We start from the raw sequence: 22,873 nt of genomic DNA, 5'->3' as shown, positions 1-22,873 counted from the left end.
GTAAGATATAGAGTATGATTTAGTGTCTACTCTATATATGTCTTAACCATGTTGTTATCTTTTAAAACTAGTCATTAACTCTTTAATGAAATTTAAAAAAATCTTTTTTCGGAATCTTCATTCCACATTGACCGAAGATTTCCTTGTGTTAATACATGTCAAAAAGAAATGTAATATTCCTCTTAGAACAACTTAGAGTGATGATACCTTTGTTGATCATTTATTGTCTCCGTATGCTTTATGCTATACCCATCCCATTGTACATCTCTAGGACTACATAAGATGGTATTAAAGTATAACACTCCACATACAAGATAATCTAATCATCTTAAAGATAAATTATTCAATTATCGCATGAGAATTTGTTTTCATGGACACTTGAGTGAGATAGCATGTGAAATTATTTTGATAGTTCATATTTAGTGAACTTGTTCATTTAACTAGCACTCACATGTTTATTTAAGTATTTCCATATTTCAACTTATGGTATAGGTTGCTTAGTTTATAAGAACTATTACATATGCTGGTCTCGTGACTTTATCAATATTCTATCTTGATAAAACATAGACTATGGACAATTTAAGAACAATGCTTTAAAGCAATAAAGATCTTATAATTATAAAACTATATTAATTTCTTTGCAAAGCATGTTTATTCCATAGACTTTATCTCTAAAATTAAATAATAATAATTAATATATAAACTCGTAAATAAAGAAAGTCTTTATTGGTTAAATGTACTGCAAAATATAACAAGAACGTACCTCTATACTCTACCAATTGGCTATAAGGCATATATTAATCCTAACAGAAACAAGGTAATGAATCTGACAGGCAGAAATTGCATCAAATTCTCTAATGAAAGAGGCTTCCGAACTTGAGATTTGAACAATTTTGATAGCCAATGTGTTGTGATTGATTGACTTGATTGAAGGAAATACTCATGGAACTTATAAATATCATCAAGTCTACTACCACATCAATATTTATAGAACTCTTGGTTCCGTAGGATCATATCACATGTTTTTGCTTTCACTTTTGCCATTAGATCTGCCACGTCTGTCGACACCACCATTTTTGTCACTTGCCCACGTTTTTTTGACGCAAGAAAACACCTCCCTCCTATAAGGCAGTAACAGCTCCCATTCCTTCACATTTCCAATTGAATTTTAAGTTCACATGGGCTTGACTCGATCTTCCTTTCGTTTATTGCAATTAAGAACGGCAACTGGTCTGCCACATTTGTCTGAACCACATCTACCACTTGCTATTATTATCTTACTAAACTTAGGGACAAAGCCAACAATCACTGAACATTAGCAATTGATTTTAAGGAGAATACCATAGGTAGAGGCTAAGTTCACTTACTAATTTTGGAACTCCAAGCCACCATGTTGACACTTGTACTTTGATCTGAGGTCTTCTATCTTTCCACTTTCCCTTGATGCTGAAAACTGACCAACTAAATCCAAAGTGTAGTTACAAGAATATTATTATAAAATTAATAATCTCGATCTGATATGATACATATTAACTCGAGAAAAACAAATAAGTAGAAATAAATTGTTAAATCCGACAAATGATGTGTTAAAATATTGATTGTACTTGGAAGTTATAGAAGTGTATAAAAGGAATATGTAAAACTTCATTATTTGACAAACCAGCAATAATGGTAAGGCTGGGTGGCTACAAAAGGCATGATGCTATTTTCCAAGTAAAGGCGCCACAACTTGGGGGCGAACTCTATTCATCTGAACATTGACAAATCCACCATCAAATAATACAAAATAAATGGAGAATTTAGTTCAGTGCTTTCTTCATGACCTAAACAAAACAAATGATTTTTTATAATCAAATAGAAAATCCAAATCCGAAGGGCACAGCAGCACTCTGTTTCTCACCAACAAGCATGCATTGTCTTTGAATGGCCAATTGAAAATCCTTGGAACGGACATGCAAATCACAACCTTCTCTGTATATTTTATTTTGTCAAGGTTTCTCGCATTAATTCACTGTACCAGATAATGCTAGAAGCAGACAATGAAGCTCTTCCTATCACTCTCTGCATTCTCCAACAATCACTTGAAAACCCCAAATCCATCTTTTGCCCTAGCAACTGTAGCCACCTCCAGGGAACTCAATCCCAAGGTTTTGCTGCACTCCTTTTATTTACTGAAAAATATCAGAAATATCTGCACCAAGTTCCATCACCAGCTACACTTTGTTGCCATCTAACACCCTTCAAAAATCTAGCTCAATGTCAAAATTCTCAGCACCTAGTTCCTTGAGCCCTCAATTTTCCAAGGATTCAAAGAGTCAACCTGACCACCAGCTCTTTATGGATTTACGTTGCACTCACTTAGAAATTGATCTTCTTGGTTCAGAAACTTCTTCCAGTAGGCCTTGTATTTGGGAATTCCCAGGTCAAGCCAAGGTTTCATATTTCCATTATAGTGCAACACTGCGGCTTTCTCGATGCCTTCAATATTAAGCCCATAGTCATGACCAAGGCCCGATAAAACCCACACACTATCAAGAGCATATACTAGATCCTGAAAAGTAAGCAAGCTTGCAAGCAAAGCTGATCCCTCTTTCATGCTGACCTTCTGTTCACGTAAGAAATGCAGTCGAAATGGTCAGAAAATTTTAATATTTTACACAGCAGTAGCTCTTCATTATTCTAATCATAGGTTCAATGCCACTAACTGCTCAATTAACTGATATATTCATAATTTCTCTACATTTTATTGGAGTACGAAAACTGTTGCCAAAAGTGCTGTAGCAAAATATACAGACACCAATCTAAATTGGAGTTATGTTAAAGGTTCATTTCATATCAAGTCATGCAACTAATGCCATTTTCAAACAGTGTTTTGCATGTTAATTGAACTGATAAGAGAGATTATCAAACATAAGCAATCACGCACCTCTTTCACCAACTTCCAGTAAGTTTCAGAAATGCCTAGCTCTCTCCACATTACAAGATCAATTACATTCAATCCAGACATCCAGGAACATGAATTTTTGTCGAAGCTGCTTCCGCCCAAATAACTCCGCAGCTGACCCAACCTCACTGAACAAATTTGGACAGCACCAATCACTTTCCCTGCCATGTCAAGGCTCCGTAAAGCTGACAAGTCTTGCTGGACAACGACATCATCATCCAGAACCACAACTTTTTCCAAGTTTCTAAAAATCTCAGGAAGAAGATAATGAGAATGAGAGAAAATAGATAGGTATTGCGTTCTATCATGGATTGCCGGTGCATTATCACTGCTGTGAAAGGAAACTCGAAACTCCACAGGTAAGGTGAGGTGAGATAGAGTTGCTTTATCGTAGTATTCTGAATTAAGATGTTCAATATTCAACACCTGAATTACAGCATCCTTAAAAGTATTCTTGAGAAACCACAGTTTCATCGCAAAGTAATTCTGTCCATCAGTCAGCACATGAAAAACCAGGTTCATACTCTCCTGAAATATTGCAGAATAACCAGTCAGTGTCACCAACAGAATTGAGAAATAAAACAATGAAATGACATCAAAGAATAACTATGACATACCCTTGCATGCATAACAGTTGAGTTTATAACAACTGATGATGCAATGACATTATTAGAGAATATAACATAGTGTTGCAATGTGGGATCGGAAAATTTCTCAGGCAGCTCCTTATCAAATGAATGGTCTTTGAAATATTCAACAGTTAGTCTCATAGACAGGCAGTGCAGACTCTTGGGCATTGTCTGCACTGCAAGTTGGTAAAGAAAGGCACTCTGCTTCATGTGAAAGTTAGCTTCATCCTCAGTCAGGTCAAATATTTGTCTCAATTTCTTGTCAACATTATTACAATCCACAGAGACTGATTTCGCTCTGGCTATTGCAGCTTCCATCCTTCGTGACTTCTTCTCAATCCTGAAACAAACCAGTAAAATACACTTCATGCTTAGGCAAGTGACATGAACATTTCTAGGTAGCTAAAACAATACACGATCTGTGAGCACTATTTATCTGACCAATCTGCCAAATAGACAGAATTTGAGAGAGAGAGAAGCCAAGAAAACTGGTGGATCCATGCTGTAAGCATTATAAGCATGCAGGCCCACAGAGATGTTGAGCCTTCTCTGAGATATCTTTAGGATCTAGAATACGCAATGCTAGTTTTAGTTAAATTGCTGTAACAGGCAGTGGGAAAGTGGGGAAAAACTATCTAAATTGTCACAGCAGCCTGACTTAATACTCAATAAATGAATACAAAGTATCAGGTTATATCATACCATCAGGAACACTTATGACAGGAGTTTAAAAAGCATACAGGCAAGATATAGTTCTACTAGATGCAACAGATTAGCATATCAAGTGCAAGACAAACACCAAACATGGCATAGTCTTTCAGGCAAACAAATAGCAAGCAATTTTAGAAGAATGATCTAAATTAACTCAAAAGATAATGTCCCTACTCTATTTGGACAAACTAGCACAAATGAGGGAAAATGAACCAACATATCTGACAAAGACCTACCAAGTGCAAAAGAACAAACTGTCCATATATTACTCACTCCGTTTCAAATTGAATGTCCATTTTCTCTTTAGGATGTTTCAATATAATGTACAGTTTTCCCAAAATAGAATACATTTTTCCAATCTTGCCCTTTACTGAATTATTAATTTTAGATGGGCCCCTCTAGCTTTTATGACCCTTGAAGGATAAAAGTTATATGGTAAGGGACAAAATATCCCATTCATAAAGGTTTTTACCACAGTGGACATTCCATTTGGAAAAAATGAAGTGCAAAATTTTATGTTTAAACTAACATTTCTAGTCAGTAAATGGGTCACTATGCTCATGGTATTAAAACTGTAATAATTAACCTTATACAAGGAATTTTATGAAGTCATGAAAAAAGAACCATAACTTACTCTGGTGGAAGATCAGCATCTGTCGTACTTTCACTAAGGACACGCTCTAGTTCTTGAATATTTTGTCTCAGTTCACGAGACAACTTGCTCTGGGCTGGGACTTTTGCAATACTAGGAAAATATGCCCTGGCTACGAAAAGCTGGTCCTTCAATTTCTTCACTTTGGAATCTTTCATTTCTTCCCTATTTTCTTCATGCCAAATGCAGTAGCTACCATATTTCAACTCACATAATCCCTCACTTTCATCAACATGACCTTTCATTCCAGCTTTATCACTAATGCTACTAATCTGTGAGAGAAAATCAAATTAATTTGAGATGTTATATCTAGGCACTAAAATGTAATCACATAGCATGTAACAAACTTTTCAGCAATATGCATACATTTATGGTTAATGGTTGCAGCAAAACTTGAGGCGGAACTGGAATACCTGTTGAATATTAGAAAAACAAAAGAGTGGGTTCAAACTGAAATCTAATAAAAGGGCCCGGAAAATTATTTGAAAACAGTCAAGAAAAACGAGTCCAACCAGACCTTTTCTCTGCTGATTTTTAGGTGTGACATTTGTACTGCTGGTTTCGTTTTTAGCTTCATTTATAAAGCCTTTAAGAATATCCTAAAAAAAAAGAAAGATAGAATGGTTAAATGCAAACATGTATATAATCATAGACTCCTGAATGATGGCTGTAACAACTATGAGCAAACTACACACAAGTAAGAGGAATCTTTTATAAGCCTAATCAGGAGTCATTGGACACTTGAGATGTCTGTCCCTTAATAACATAACACATAAAAGTTCAGCACTAATGATTACAGTGATAACTGCTAACTGCATAAGAAGTCAAGTTAAACATTAGATCACACATTACTGGACTTCATATAATAGAAAGAGATGCTGCTGCATTCAAGGATCAACCACTTAAATGATAGAGACTACAAAACCAGAGCTGTTCATCCAATCTCTTAATCCCTAATTATTAGTGAACTAAGATCTAACCACAAGTTTCTAATAGAATACCAATCAAAGCTAGATAATATCTTTAGGGAAAGGATCCTCCTTATTTAAAAGTAGTTGAGATCTCCACTATTTTACCCATTGAATGACACATGTTCAACAATATCAATGTAAGATTGATAGTTCTCCATATCATCCTTCTTCCTTTTTATAACCAAAACACATGCATTTAATTAAATTAACACCATATGCTCTAATAAGCAAACAGAAGTTGATTTGAATGATAAAACAGTTTCCCTTAAATAACATATATGAGTTGAATGATGAAATTTTTTCAAGTTTTGCTCCCTCCAGGAGAATTGATGAGCAAAAACAATTTCAAATGGATCAGGACACATTTTCAAAGTAATTGAATAAGATTTGGATCTTAAAACGTGGGGCAACTTTAGCTAATAAATCTACTAGAATACTGAATGATTAGTTAAATACCGAATATTAAAATCCCAATAAATCCAGCAAGCTCCAAGGTACAAACTTTTTTTCTACATTTGGTTTTCTTTAGTCCAAGCTGTAGTTGTACATTATAAACCCATTCTATCGGTCCTAATTCAACAGTAATCCTTTGTATCAAAACATAACACATTGATGGCTAATGCATCTATATTTGATTAGGAGAATAAATCAACTCGCCAATTAAGAGAGAATCCTAAGCCCTACATCAATATGAGAACAAAAGCAAACATTTGGAGTGCTCACAAAGAGATGAAGACTAATACATTCATTACCAGGTTGGGATGGTGAGCTATAGAGAGACAAAGGGTAACTTTGAACTATATACAGAAAAAGGGCAAGTCAAGGTTTGGAAGTTTGAAGCATTAAAGAAAAAGTTCTCAGGATTCAGATAAGGAAAAAAAAAAATTGAGGCAGATTTGAGAGAAAAAAGTCTAACGGAGAGTAGAAGACTTGTGATATCAATGAAACAGCTGTGTTTAGATAATAAAAAGGAAGAGGATGATGTGGAGAATTATTAGCCCTAGATTGATATTGTTGTATGTATAATTCAATGAAAAATTAGTGGGGATGATCCTCTCCCATAGAATTTTTTTCAGCACCCAACAGATGCAGAATGTGGCAGGCGCTGTTACTAGTATCTTTTAATTTCTCCAAATTATGAAAACCATCAAAAAACAAGAGAAAGGACTAAAGAGATGGGGGAGATTGGAGGTTGGAGCTGAAGCCACCTAAAGCTATCATGCTAGAAGAAAATTACAAAACCTATTCTCCAACATTATATGCCAAATTATAATTATTGCTCATTACTACCCTTTAAGTAGGAAACTTAACTTTTGATTTCCTGTCCTATGGGTAAAAGGCTTTGACCCTGTATTATTAGGTCCTAAGAAGGTTGGGTGGGGCCTAACCTATGCTTGATGCATAAGGAAGTCTGACAGGAAATGATAAAAGTACATTTCTGTCTTTCGGCATTCCATTCATGGTTGTCAGTACTCTTTTGGCACCGTTGGTACTGGCCGGTATGTCTAGTTTTTGCCCCAAACCAGTATATTTAACTGTTTGTTAAATTCCGGTTTCTAACAGATTACCATCTGTACCGGCACATTTTGAGCATTTTCACATAACAAGTTATCTTGGTACAGAAAAGTTTCACTATTTGTTTCCATCTGACTGGAAGAAGAGTTTTGCACAAAGTTTTTTGCATTCATATGTTCTGATGGGCTTCCTTTTTATGCCTACGCATGAATTTCTTCAAATAAAAGACAAACAAGAAAAAAGCAAAGGAAAAGATATAAGAAAATAAAGAAGGTGCTGTAAGTTGTAAAGGCTGCCGGAGAGACAAGGAAATGCTAAGGTTGAAGAAGAGTAGAGTGGTGCTAATAAAGAATCAACTGTTTTCAAAAAGGTCCTTTTACTTGGTTGCTAGGGTTACAGATGGTTAAGTGTGGTGATGGATCTGGGTCAACAAAATCAATGATACGCAGATCATTTTAAAGCGCTATTTTCATGCAAAGCCCATTAGAATTATGTCCAAAAAAAAAGCAGTAGAAAAACTAAAATAAGAAAATATTGATAAAACTCTTAGGCACTATTCATTATAAAGAACAGATACACACACAAAATAAACTCATACATTATTTTTTAATTTATTTTATAAACTTATATAAGTACATAAACTAAATTTAATGAATAGTAAAGTGATATGAAAATTCTCCATGCAACTATAAGATTAAAAGTATTTCATAATTACATCAAGTTCTAGTGTGAATTAAATAAGGCTCCATTTGGTTGATATTGTTGCTATTTGTCTGTTATTTTCTACTTATTGTTTATTTTTTGCATTTTTCTTTCTACTCATTTTTTGTTAAAAAAAATAGCAAATAGCAAAAGCATCAACCAAATAGAGCCTAAAAGTTGTCATGCTTGAGAAATTATAAGCCTAGAAAAGTTAGGTCTTTTTATACTTATGTTTTTCATAGCATAAATTTTGGATGATCATGACATGTAATACCAATAAATCTGAAACAGTACACTGAAACATAGAGGTACCAGTATATACCATGTGTAAAGAAAACAGAAACATTGAATGAAACAATACTAACAACCTCAATCCCATTAGCTCATGGAATATAACTTGTTTGGCATTGTCTTAAATGCATTGAGAAAAATTAGAGGAAAGGGAACTGATTTAGAGTTGAAGACACATGAAAGAAATCCAAGAACAAAACTTTTCAATGAAGGGCTCTAGCCGAATTTGCCTGCTACAAAAAGGGTATAAATATCTTCCACTAATTTTCAAGATGCCATCAAACAATAAAATAATAAGTTATGTTTAGTTGCTCTCCAAAAAAAAAATTTATGTTTAGTTGAATTTTGTTCATGAAGGGAACCAAGACTAATCAACTTTCTAACTCAATTTATCCAGTGATTTTGATTTCGAAGAAATGTTCAGGCATCTATTTTGCTCATATAACACATACGAATAATCAAAGAAAACCTCAAATTTTAATTTCTTATTTTCACAAAAAAGAGAGATAGGAAAGATCACTTAAATACCAAGATAGCATTAATGATTTTATTTCACTAACTTGGTCAGTAAAAAATTGCATCTATGGATCAAAGCTACCGCCAATGTCCAGAAAATTTGACTTGAGACAACTACAAAGGAGAAAAGACAAGGAGCCAGTATATTAAGAAGCTTGTATGGGGTTTACTAATAGTTCAGAATTTGTCATTAAACATAAAAGCAACAGGATCTAATATTATTACTTTCTAGGACTAGCATTAAACTTTAATGAATTCTCAGTTGAACTTACCATCAGCTTGAGGGCATTTTTAGTAATTAAAATGTACAGAATCCCAGTAAATATTCTAAAGATCTCAGTGTGTTTCTTAGTGTTTGTTTTCCAGTTTGTGCTTAAGTAGTTATATCAGATAAGTCTCCAAAAGATATGGACCAACAAGGTAAACGGTGAGAGGGACCCACAAGGCATAACAACCTCTGAATCACCTAAGACATGGGTGCCAAAAATGGCTCACCCAAGTAAAACAACAAGCCATACAGATATATATCTACACACTTACATATCAGGGGGAAAACATATGTGTATATCTAGAGAGGGATGCAGAAAACTTGTTTAGTAGGGGCATTCATATTAAAGGGACAATTATGCAAAATTTCACAAAAATACAAAAACAACTTAGACAAATTTGATCAACCCATAAGCATCTAAAAATCCATCTACATTATATGAATCTCTTTTAATGACATACAGAGGATATTAAGTATTTGTTCAAATGTACAAATTTTGTTTAGTTGTCAATTTTACCATTTGACTTTGCTTTCAAAAGGAAAGAAAGAAAATTAAAAATTAAAAATTGTTTGGATACAATAAAAAATGATATAAAAACTAAAATGTCAAACTTTATTTTCATGAATAACATTCTATATATCTCTATATTGATATAGGTATATGCATCAAAGAAATATTCATACCACTGTTGCGTTTAATTTATCTACTTGTGCTTTTATTACATGTTAAACCTCGAAAGTAATAAGTAAATTTTCAAAAGGTAACTATTATTTTAAACTGGTGACTCATGAAACTTTAATTTTTTATTAAAATGAATACGGAGCAAACACTTATTTGTTGGTGAATAAACATAATTGTTGGACTCTCACCCAATAATTCAAGTCTTTTGCTTGAGTGGTTTTTGAAAAGGTACCAAGTGATCTAGAAATCAAATGCTAACCACTGCTAGCTACTAAATCTGAATTTTTCAATAAGGTGAATAAGCAGTAAGCCTTTTTTGCCTGCATGTTTCCATAACACAATGCGCTTGCACAAGTGAGTCCCATACTACAAATAATATCACCCAATGATTTAAACTTTTGAGTAGAGCGATTATTGACATTGATTATTTTGAATATTTTCTGTTTCTTAAAATATAAAAAACGACACTTTTACCAAATTTACCAGGGCAAAACTAAGAGGCAACCAAAACTATCACTGTATTGATAACATGTTAAAAACAGTTTACAATTTGAGTCAGGGCAGCTGCCCCACCCTACATCTGTCCCTTTTTATATCTGATAGACATGCATCTGTGACCCTTAACATTTTGGCACCATAATTCTATACTATCTTCATGGTAGTGAAAAAACCCCTATAATACCCAGAACATGTCATCAGGAATGAAATCAAAGAAGCAAGGATAATCCACTTATATCCAGAGGTGTGTGCTCAAAGGAACTTTGCTGGTATATCTAGAAAACAAGGACAACGGAAATCAGATTGCTATTCAACGGCTTGTCATTCTATATGATAGGATCTCTCCATCCAATTTCTTTCTTCTTTTTGATAAAAAAAACATCAAATTTCTTTGTTTAGGTATTCATAGTCCAGTTCTTGGTTCAAAATTAAACGAGCAATAAGTACACGAATATGAAAGACTCTGCATAGAATTTCGGCATCTGAAATTTATACTCAAGGAAGTTAGACCTTGAAAGGACTAGAAAACACTAACACAAGGAAGAAGAATAATAAGAACTGAAGTTGCAACATCTTAAAACAAGATACAAGCTCTCACAAAAATTAAAAAAAAAAAATCTCTGAAACAATTCCAGGACAGCATATCATCTTTCATCTTCATTTAATTCCCTGATTTTCTTATCTTCTTTTCTCAAACAGAAAACCAAACATAATTTTATTCTATTTAAAGTATGATGAATAATTTAGCTTCTTACTCACACAGTTAAAAAGTTAGTTCATTTTCATTTTTTCTGATACACTATTAAATAACAAAAGAGAGGTGAAAAGAAAGTTCTATCCTCCCCTATCTTATCTGTCTCCAATCACCTAAACAAGGATTTTCGTTTATTTTCCAGTCTCACTTCCCCTGATATTGTTCATGCATTACTATCTATTATAAGATGCATCTTATTGACCACAGTGTAATATATCTTAAATATTATTCTTCTGTCAATTCCTTAAATATATCATCTACGGATCTATAAAGAAATTGTCTTGGGACAGATAAACTTTGAAACAAGGTGTGTTTAGTTGCCCACGTGAATTCGTTGTTTTATGTCTCAGTAATTGGTAAGAAACTAATTATTCAGTCTACAGCCAAACAAAGCATATCCAAATTACTCTACTGGATATCCAATGTATTAACATACCGCATTTGGGAGTCCCATTCCCATATCAGATGGTCAGAGGTGTGAAACAGTCTCCTTTAACTCTATCAAAAAGAACCCTAAGTACACTTTATCCGTATAAGTCATCTGGCATAGTTAACAAAAGGATATAGCAAACTGATTATCAATTGGCAATTTTGTTGCAATAACTTGAGCATTATCAACACCAATCATAACATTATAGGGCAAGTGAAGGGGGGAAGGAAAAGGAAAGATGCATCATATTCCAGAAGCTACACAGGCACACACACCAAAAGGAGCATTAGGAAAAACAAACCTTTTGTAGAGTAGGTCCTAATTTTCTCACAAGGCTATCTATATGGCTTGAACGATCCCCCTGTCAGAAAATTCAAAGCATAAATTGATCATTATATTTGTTTTTTACTTTAACTTGAGGTTTTCTTTTTTTTTTGGATGAAGTACATTTTTTCATTTGAGAATTAAGAAAGAAACTGATTTAAGCAGCAGAATAATGTTTTACATTCACATTTTAGCTGCCAGAACAATCCTCACAGTGACTCTTAAAAGTTTTTGGTTCAAAATGGATCATAATCTCAAAGACCATAAATCCTACAAGAGTGTAATGGAAAAATGCTGCGTGAAAGTAATTGAGTGAAACCCAGTCAATGGAATGGACAAGTAATGAAAAAACAAAACTTACTGGAGATGAAGTGTGTTGAAGAGGCATGATTCCTGCTGATGAGGCAAGACGGATGGTGTGAGAAACAGATACAGTTAAAGCACATATGAGATGAGAAAAGGTAAAAGAGCATAGATGAGTTGAATCAGAGATCTGGTTCATATTGCAAATAGACAGGCGTGCGTTAAAGTAGAATGCAGAGTGCAAGCAGCGAAAAAGCAAAAGAAAACTATAGAAAAGACTGAGTGAAATCTAGATCTAGGACTAGGACTCCGATCGGATACAATGACAGCAGCAGCAGCAGATGCCCTAATCGAAATAGAAGAAAAGAAAAAACAGATCTGTAGGATTGATAGAGGCGCACCTGCGGAGTGAAAGCCATTGTGTAGACCAAGCAAGAATCCAAGGGGAACAAGCATTGAGAGAACCACAAGGAAGAGGACGCCAATGGCCAGACCTCTCCATCGGCGCTTCGCGGGAGCTACTCCTCCACCCCCACCGCCACCCCCACCTTTCATTTCCTCACTTCTCCACCTTCCTTCCTCCTCCCCCTCACCCTCACGTTTAACAATAGAATTTTTTTTTATTGATTATTATTATTAAAGATTTTGAAGGATTACTCGTTAGGTTGTTCGCAGTGTGAAACTACTTAGGCCGTGGGAGCCCAATATATCTATAATTATTTCAGTATCTGGCTACCTGCAAATGCGTATAACACAGAGAGATGCAAGCTCACCAGTAAACCGCTCTTTTTGCTTTCCCCGTGTCTCTGGCTGGCTTCGCTTTTCTTTTGATTTCTGTCTTTCTTATTAAGCCGCTACGGTTGCTCATGTACGCGTCGTATTCCTACTAAGACACTGTCACTGCAGAGAGAGAGAGCGCCAAGGAAACTCGTTGCACGTGAGGGATTGACATCACCGAACCACCAATTCCCTCTCCCTCTAGTCTTCTATCTCACGCATGCCAAATAAAAATTCACTAGTCTATATCTATCTATATATATTTAATAATATAATATAATATTTTCAGATCCCTTTTGTAATTAATATGGATAATCCTTAAAAGATGGGGTAAATTCTGTTGGATTATTCTTACTTTTCTTTTACATTAAATCTGTTTGTTTATTATTATAGAATTGATTATATCCGCTATGTATTTAATATAAATACTCTTTTTTTTTTTTGGAAAATTGTATTAGGGGTGTAATATATACGGACTTACCCACCTCTATTTACATCCACACAGTCAGGAGCCTTCGGAGGGAATTCTTGTCACTCCAATGACATCTTCGGGGTTTCATTACCATGGGAGTTCTTTTCATCGGAATTGATTATAAGTTGTTAAAGCATGTTTGATTTGATTTTTTTTTAACTTACAAGCTATTATGAAACTCTTGCAAAAAATAATAGTTTTTAAAATTAAGTTGATAAATTTACTTTTTTATAAACTCTTTTTTATAGATAAACTGTTTGGCAAACAATTTATCTAAATTTTAATTTTGATTAAAATTACTATAAAAGGTATTTAATAAATTAAGAAAAAAAATTGAATCAAATAAAAAAAAGATGAGTGTGAAAAAAATATAATTTCTACTATAATATTACGAATTGTTGAAAAATAAAAAAATATAAAAAATATTTATTATTATTTTTTAAAGATTGATTTGAACTTTATGACCTTTGGAGCTGAACAAAATTGATGTTACATACAAAGAAGAGAACCCGATGTGATATTAATAATGGATCCAACTAAGTTAGGAAAATCACGTTTAGTCATTAATTTGACAACCTATTTTCCTATTGAAATCATCAACACTAATTCCATGCAAGTCTATCAAGGTCTTAATATCCTCACCAACAAAGCTTTCCTCCATGAACAAAAAGGTTTTGGCTTTTATATTTTTTTCTCATTTTTTAATGAGTTATTTATTTTGTCAAGGAGTGTCACACCATCTATTGGGTACTGTTAGCTCAAATGTGAAATTCACTGTTAAAAGTTCAGGGATTCTACAATTCTTATTGCTAAAGGAATTAAAGTCTGTTTCAATTTTCTTGTAGTGCAGCTTATTGTTATACCTAAAAAAAAATTCTTTAAAATTGAGTTACCACAAACGAGTACAAATATTTACTTTTTAATTTTCATTTATCTCAACAACCATGGATATATTTGACTAATTATTTCAATCATAATCAACAAATATTATGTATATCAGAAAAAAGCAAAGAATAAATAAACATAACATAATTGTCATATCAAACAATAAATTAAGAAATATCAAACAATAAAGAGAGTTTTCAAAGCAAAAAAAAATGATAGAAAATAAAATGAAAAACAAAACAAAAAGGAAAAGAAGAAATAACACCTTAATACAATTTTGAATTTTGAGTTTTCTTTTTCCTTAATTTTTGTTATAACAAAAAAAAACCCAGGAAGTATGATTTACAGAAAAAGGGAAAGAAGAGGGAGATCCATAAGGAAAGAATGAGGGGGTATTTTTTGAGAGAGGATCTTTTTGGAAAATAAATAACTCTCATAAAAAACTGACATGTTTAAAAAAAAAAAGAGAAAAGAAAACTCCTATTATGAGCTTTTTTTCAAGCTTGTTTTTTAATTTTATTTTTTAAAAAAACTACTTTTTTTAAGAGCTTCTCATAAAATACTATTTGGCTCAACTTTTGCTTTTAAGAAGTAGATAAGTTAAAAATAAGTTAGGCCAAACATGCACTTAATGCACCTCTCAATTGATAAGAGTTAATGTGTCTCATGCAAACCGATGGATATATTTTGTAAAAAAAAAAAAAAACATTGTTTTGATTATTTGCATTGCAATTATAAAAGGTTTTTTTGTTTAAAAGTTTACATATTTTGATTTGTCTATTATTTATAAATAGTGACAGATTGAAGATTTTGTATGAGGGTGGTTAAAGAATAATCATATAAGATCATAGATCAGGTCAATAGGATTTTATATGAGAGTTAACTTACATTTCTTACCACTACTCCAAATCAAATAATTTGATTTATGTAGGGATGGCAAAACTAGATATTTTGAATTTTATACACACAAAAATAAAAAAAATTAAAAACTAAGGGGTGACACTGCCTTTGTTTATAAAATAAAATTTTTGGAGTGAATATGCTTTGCATAGGAATTATAAAGTGTTATATGTTAAAATTTTCTATTATGTGAGCTACTATTAATTGGTAATTTCAATTTAATAAAACAGATTGATAAATTAGTTTTGTTGTGAGACAAAGCATGAGAACCCAATTAATATTAAAGTGATCTGTTGATGATGAGCTTTGCACGTCTTACTAGGTTAGTGTGGTTTGAAGGTTGTGTAAGCCTTGGCTCAAAAAGCCTTTAATAAGAGGCTTCTACTAGGGTTTATGTAAAACCCGACCCTATAAATACATGTCATAACATACATGCACTGAGTAGCATGTTATTATGTTAAGAAAGTCCCTAAGAATAGACAAAACCCGGTATTGTACCTAACGGTACACTTGAATTGATTTAACCTCGAACTAGTTCAAACAAGAATCGTAGGATGAAATTTAATATTTTATAGTCAAGGAATGACTAAAAATGATTGTTCGGAGTTCGAGGGTTCATTTAGGGAAAATTAAAAATTTTAATGTTTAGGGGCAAAATCGTAATTTTTCCACCCGTGTATAAAATTTGAGATTTTGAGAGAATTTAGATCACATTTGACGAATTGGAGGATGGTATGAGTATAAGGGATGAAAAATATGTCTATGGGCAATTTTTCAGTTTTTGGGGTAAAAATGTAATTTTTGACTTTTACGGGGCAAAAGTGTAAATGTTAAAAATTACTCCACCAAGACTTTGGATAAGTCTGATAATTTTATCTAAGCTATGGATATGTGGGACAAGTGCATGGTGAAAATTTGGAAACAAATGGATGAAATTTTAAAAACGAACCAATGGAAAAGTGACACATGACATTTTTTTAATGGTTTAATATTATTTTAATGAAAGATCAACCCATTTAAACCCCATTTTAAGTGATGGCCGGCCATAAGGAAGAACAAGAGAGGAAACGAAGAAAAGAAAGAAAACAAAGGGAAACTAGAAAAATTCAAAGGGGAATTCGTGTTTTTCGCCCGTTTACACGTCTAACGGTAAGATTTTTCGACTTTAGCTTGATTTCTACCTTTCCTATGCCTTTGTTTCCATTTAGCATGCTTGAGGAGAGAGATCTAAAAGTGACATCAAGGGCTGGCTGAATTTCAAGGGGGGAGAAATTGAAATTTTTAGGTTTTGATTTTTAGTTAAATTGATAGTTTTAGTTAGTTAAATGTGTTTAGAAATTAAATTGGGCAAGAAAGCATTAAATTTTCACAATACCCACCCTTAGCCGAATTTGCAAGGAGGTACAATGATGATAATCTGATTTTTATTCTAAGAGAAATGAAAAGAAAATGATGAAAAATGGTTAAATGTGATAGAAAAATAAAGTGGAAAATTAACCGAGTTAATGTCCCATTTTTGGCCGAATTTTCCAAGGAAGAGAGTGAGCTGATTTTGGTGATTTTAGAGGAATATTGGCTGATAATTAATGGTTAGAAATGTTGGAGAGAGAATGGGACAATTTAGAGCTAAAATGGTGCGTGTTAGTAATTTATCGGGTAAAATGCCAAAAATAGGTTAATACTGCGTTTAAGTCATTTTTGGCTATTGCATTTCATACCATGCATTAGTATAGGATTTAAATCAAATATATAGTGATTTAGCATTAATGTGATGAATTGAGTAAATTTTTGCAATGTGTCTAGGAGGAGAGCCTTCCGGTAAAGGCAAAGAAATCGTACACGACGAGTAATTATCAGGGCACCTAGAAAGCTTTTAGTTTGTACAAACGGTGAGTAAACTTATTATTATTGTAAATTATCTAGAGTTTATTTTTAAATGCTCTTTATGTATTTTATGAAATGAAAACGAGATTAAAACGAGATTTTTGATGTTTTAGAAATAAATGTGATAAATAAAGATATATTGTGTTGATTATGAAATTGAGTAATTGGAAGCTGTTAATTGTCTTGAAAATTATATATTTTCTTATGAATGGCTTATGAGATATGAGTATATGTGGCTATATTTTGTAAGTGTATTGGGAAATTTATGTAAGTTGTTTTTACTATGCAAGTTGGATAAATAAATAAAAGCCACGTTATACTCTCGAAATTTTATTAAAATTGGTGGGTTAGTCACTGCAGTGACGAGTTTCCGTAGACTGCCTATTAGAGGGGCACGGTAAACTCAGTTATATAGTTACTCCAATTGTAGAGGTGATGAGGGTAACTCTTGGGGTAGTATTAGAGCTCACTTCACGTCGAACCCCCACGTGAATGTGTAACTCGGCCAACGCCAAGGAACGGCTTGTTTTAAAAATAAAAATGTGTTTCATATGTAAATGTTATAACAACCTTGGCGGACTCGTTTAGATGCCTCGGCCAAGGTATCCCCGAGGATTAGTTTTGGCTTGAGCCTTGTTTTTAATAAAAGACATAAGCCTTAACAATTGTTTTGGTAAATTATAAATATTTTATGGTTTAAGAAATAAATTGAAAACATTATGAAATGGTTCGTAATTTGTTGTTTAAACTTGCCTCCATTTTACTCACCTTTAGATATTTATGATAATGTCTGTTTACTCATTGGGTTTGCAAAAATCTCACCCACCTCCTTTCCAAACATTTCAGGTCTGTGGTAGCTTGTAGATACCCTATTTTGTCGAGGATTCTAGTTGACATCTCTACCACACAGACAGTAGGTTTCTAGCACCAACACTAGGTGTATTTTGGGCCACTTGTCATTGTAACCATTATTGTACATTATAACTTAGTAAAATTTTGTATGTATGAATTTATTTTACTTACACATTATAAAAGATTTTTTACACGTGTTTCTATAAATATTGTTTTATATAAAAATGCTATATTTTAATCAATATTTTGAATAGTGATATTTATCTATAAATCCTTTAAAAAAAATTATCTTTGGATTTATTTGAGCCAGAAACGACCGGTAATTGTTTAAAATGGAATGTTTAACAACGATTGCTCACAGGAAAGGAAAGAAACTGATATGTAAGCCTTGCGGGGTTCCGGTTGGCATTTCGGGTAATGAGTGTCAATCGGGACGTCGTGGCGGTTGTCATGGGCCCGAGAGAGGTTTCGGGTCGTGACAGTTTATCATTTATATATTTGACTAGGTTCTCTCTTCATTTCTAATGAATAGTCTCTGTGTTAGCTTTAAAATTATTATAGTTTTGATAATGACAAAACGATTAAATTTGCTTGAACATTATTTGAGTAGTCATTGACAATTTCTTGAAATGATTTAACTCTCATACATTTGTTCTTGCATAGACACAAGCTTGACTCTTAATGTTATTAAACTATATTTATAAGCTTGTATGACTTAGGTGTATGAGTGCTTATGATTCTCATTCATTAAAGGTCGATTTAAAGATTTAAAGGAAAATCTTGATGCACTCATTAAGGGGGAGTTTTGAATATCTTGTTTAATGATGAAAAAGAAAAAGGAAAGAAGAAAGACTCAGTTAAATAGAGTTTAATGGACTTCATGTTTAATTTATATGTGTGATGCATAGTTTTGGTTTTGTTGAAAATTATGTAAAGAAAACTAGATGCATTGACTAAGGGGCAGCAACTCATAACGCATAAAGATTTGAAGCATTTATATTGAACATAGACATTGCATTCTTAACCTAGGAGTGTTTTGTGATCATCAAAAATAAAATATAGAGAATGTTGACTCTATATGATTTTTGATGATAACAAAATATTCTAATTTATTAATATCTAATTATATTGTTTAAGTGTGCAGGAGAAAGCTTAAATTCACTAATATATTTGGTATTTGAAAGCAAATCAAGATGCTTGTTTAGTTGCAAGATAGATTAATTAGTTAAACAAGCAAAGAATAAGGAGCCACACTTGATCAACAGAATAGAAGCCCCTTAGTCAAATAATGAAAGGTTGGTCAGCTGAAAATTCAAATTAGATGTTGGCGGGCTCATGAGCATTGAGAGACAGAACCAACTTAGTCGACCAAGAAGTGGGTTAGCCAACTAAGTAGCTACTGCCAAAAATCTGGACTTCAAGACAGAACCAACTTAGTTGAAAAAGAAGTAAGTTATTCGACTAAGTGCTCACTGCCAGAAACTGAAAGTTGAAAATAGAGACGACTTAGTTGACTAAGACATAAGTTAGTCGACTAAGAGCATTCTGTTTGAAAATTTGAACTGAGCAGAAAAGGATAACATAACAACCAGAAATGGCTAGTTTTTGTCTCCAACGGCCAAAATTGATTTTGCAAGTATTTAAAGCCTCTCCAACAGTCAAAAAGAAGAGAGAGAGAAGCCATCCATAGTGATTTTGAGCTTAGAAGACCAAAAACCTTCTCTTTACACTTGTATTTCACTCCCATCCTTTGAAAAAGTGTTTGAGCTTAGCTTTGTACATCTTAGATCAGCTAGGTGATCAATTGTACTTCATTTTTTCTTCATTTCTTGATTACTTAGAGTGTGCAAGGCACTCTAAGGGATTTATTCAAGCTTGGATTGCTTGATTGAGTGTATAAGTTCTAACTTAGCCTTAAAAAGTTAGTTGTTGGGTTTTGGTTGATCCCATGAAAAACCATTGTTGTAGGTTGTGGTTGAGCCTTTGAAAAACCACTTTGGGTTTTGGTTGAGCCCGTGAAAAACCATTGTGAAATGTTGTGGTTAAGCCTTTGAAAAACTACTTTGGGTTTTGGTTGATCCCGATAAAAACCATTGTGAAAGGTTTTGGCTAAGCCTGGTAAAAGCCATTGTAAAGCTTGGTGAAAGCTTGTGAATTTCACCTTTTATAGTGGATTGTTTTGAAAAATCCTTGGTTGAATAATCAAGGTAGTGGATGTAGGTCTTGGACCGAACCACTATAAATAGCTGTGTGTTTGTCTGTTATGTTTTCAGTTTGTATTCATCTTTAAGTTCTTTCTTTTATTGTGCATTTGTCTCCAATTAGAGGTCAATTTTTGAAAGAGCCAAAAAGTGCTATTCACCCCCCTCTAGCACATTTATTTGGGATTAACACTCTGCCCATTGTAAGTCGTAAAAAAGGAGAAAAACGAAGAAAAAGATCTAACATTTTACCACAAGTTCTCTAGTATTCCACAACAAGAAATAACTACCTTAACAAATCAAATAAGTATGCAATTATAATTATCTGACTCTTGTCATTTTAATCTTCACATATGGATATAGGGATTTGTAGCTATGTGTGGATCCGAGAATTGGTTCGCCTTAACATGAAAAATTTGGGAGTCTCCACCAATCATTTTTATAAGGTGTGATTGGCCACTTATTACATTTGTTTTATTCGATAAAATCCTAAATTAATTTTAAGTTCGTCTAAAGAACAAAAACTTGGTCTACGAATTTTAGAGTTAGACTTTGGAGTATATAGTTACTCACAAGGAAGGATTAGTACCCTCGTGATGCCTGTTTCACGAATGATATCATTTAATCATATGTTATCCTATTTTAACGCTAATTTTTAACTTTATTCTTATATTTCTTTAATCATTATTTGTTACTTTATTCTTGCTTTTATATATCTTATTTTTTTTCTCCTTTTTAATTGATTTTTTATTACTTATTTATTTTATTGATTATTATTTTTATTATTATTGGTACGGAAATGAAATCTTTATCTTGAGAAATGTCCTAAAACCGTCCCAACTCTTTGGTGAAGTCTAGGAATTTCTCCTCACCTAGAGAATTTTTCGAGAAAGCTCATCTTTACAAGCTTATTTAAGAAAATCCCATCGTCGGAGATTGTCACTCACAAATCAAACTTCTTATTAATGCACATAATGCAATCATAAAATGATGATGTGATTTTTCAATTTTAAATAATGGGAAACAAAAACCTTGTATTGAAAAAATAATTCATACATCATCCCAATGCTTGGGTAAAGTCCAAAAGTTTTTCCTCACCTAAAGAAATTTCAAAGAACTTTTTAGAAGAAGAAAAATTATGATCCAATTACACGATGCCACATGTTCAAAATTAATGGAAGGAAAAAATTTTAATAGACAAATCATGTGCTGCCACATGGACTTGATGACATCATTAAAGATAACTATATAATTAATTTATTGGTTATATTATTTCAAAGACACATAGTTGGATCAATTAAAATTCACTTATGTGTCATATATTGCAATGACTTCTCCCTGATCGCTGCCGACGTCCAAGACTTCCGAAAAAAACCCGCCAAGTCTCGAACAAGCCTGTCTAGAATTTACTCGTTAATCCACTACATTCAATCACCATTTAATATTGATACTTTTATATACTAAAGTGAACCATAAATATAAAAATCAATACAAATTTTTTTCCTTTTATTCGTAAATATATGCATTAAAATCTACAATCTCCAAATTAATGCTTATATAAAAATTTAGAATTCGTTTACAACTTAATAAATAAAATGCTACGACTTGACCTCTAACAGTGGAGCGACTCGAAATAAAATGCTAGGAGATGCCTTTACCTATTCACGGTGGACCGAACCGTCACTGACTACACGCTAAGCTGATCCCTATCTGCAAAAGGAGAAATAAAGGGGTGTGAGTCTATAGACTCAGTGATAATCATCGACTCAGCGAGTAGGGCATAGATGGGAAAACAAGCAAACAACAGATCAATTGAATATAAAAATGCAAGATTATAAAAGCAACTCGTTTCAAAAGAGGGTTTGTACCTTGTATAAAAATCGAAAATTTCTTATAAAGTATAAATAATCGAGGTAATAAAATTTTTCGCATCAAAATATATTAATAATCATTTTCGAATCAAATCAATAAAATTTAGCAAGCTCTCGCGAAACCAAATAATATTTAAAATCATGCACAAATCATAACTCGCCTCATATGCGAGAAATTATAGATTCATTTCACAGATAAACAAATAGAGGAGCTGCGAAAAACCGTTTAATTCCTTTTTCACCATGCAGAGAAATATAATTCATACTATTAAACTTATTTCAACTCATATAAAACCATTACATTTTTGTCAAAAATAAATAACATGGCTTATGACTTTCTTAAAAACTTGGCTTATGCCAAAATCGTTCTCATACTTGGTTGTCAGGGATATCTTGGCTTGGGGCTATCCCAACCGAGTCTGCTAAGGTTGTTAAAAGGTCATGTATTTATAAATCATATTTTTATTTTGAAAATATAGTCGTTCCTTAACGTTGGCTGAGTCCACCCTCACGTGGTGGTTTGGCGTGAAGTGAACTCTAAAGTTGTACCTCAGGAGTTACCCTACTCGCCTCTCCAACCGAGGTAAGAATATAATGGGGTTATCGTGCCCCTTTAATAGGCTGGTTCACGGAACTCGCCCACTGCAGCAAGCTAAACCCACCATACAATAAAATTTGCAATAGCATGACATGACAATTATTTTACAACCCAGCCTATCAAGGCAAATAACAGTTTATACATTTTCAACACATTTACCAATCCAGCCAATCATGTCCACATTATCATAAGCCATTCGATTCAAAATACAATTATAACACAATAAGTAGACAGTCTCCAATT

The 22,873-nt window shown here is 33.0% G+C and overlaps 1 protein-coding gene across 4 annotated transcripts; it reads right to left on the bottom strand.

Annotated features, from left to right (window-relative positions):
• Nucleotides 1,585-13,171, bottom strand: LOC18601302 (probable galacturonosyltransferase 7). Of its 4 annotated transcripts, none has more exons than XM_007032206.2 (9): nucleotides 12,592-13,171; nucleotides 12,249-12,283; nucleotides 11,865-11,924; nucleotides 5,454-5,535; nucleotides 5,303-5,349; nucleotides 4,919-5,208; nucleotides 3,562-3,913; nucleotides 2,927-3,472; nucleotides 1,585-2,605 (listed from the first exon to the last, which is right to left on the bottom strand). In XM_007032206.2, the coding sequence occupies exons 1-9, from the start codon at nucleotides 12,743-12,745 to the stop codon at nucleotides 2,336-2,338; spliced, it is 1,836 nt and encodes a 611-aa protein (XP_007032268.2). In that variant the 5' UTR covers nucleotides 12,746-13,171; the 3' UTR covers nucleotides 1,585-2,335. The 4 variants fall into 4 exon arrangements, with proteins under 4 accessions (XP_007032268.2, XP_007032269.2, XP_017975050.1 ...); XM_007032207.2 differs by having other exon boundaries at nucleotides 12,249-12,280; XM_018119561.1 differs by lacking the exons at nucleotides 5,303-5,349; nucleotides 5,454-5,535.

This window comes from Theobroma cacao, chromosome 4 (genome assembly GCF_000208745.1).
Source record: "Theobroma cacao cultivar B97-61/B2 chromosome 4, Criollo_cocoa_genome_V2, whole genome shotgun sequence".
Lineage (NCBI taxonomy): Eukaryota > Viridiplantae > Streptophyta > Magnoliopsida > Malvales > Malvaceae > Theobroma > Theobroma cacao.
Note: the sequence above shows the minus strand (reverse complement) of the source record. Positions and strands in the feature narration are given on the sequence as shown.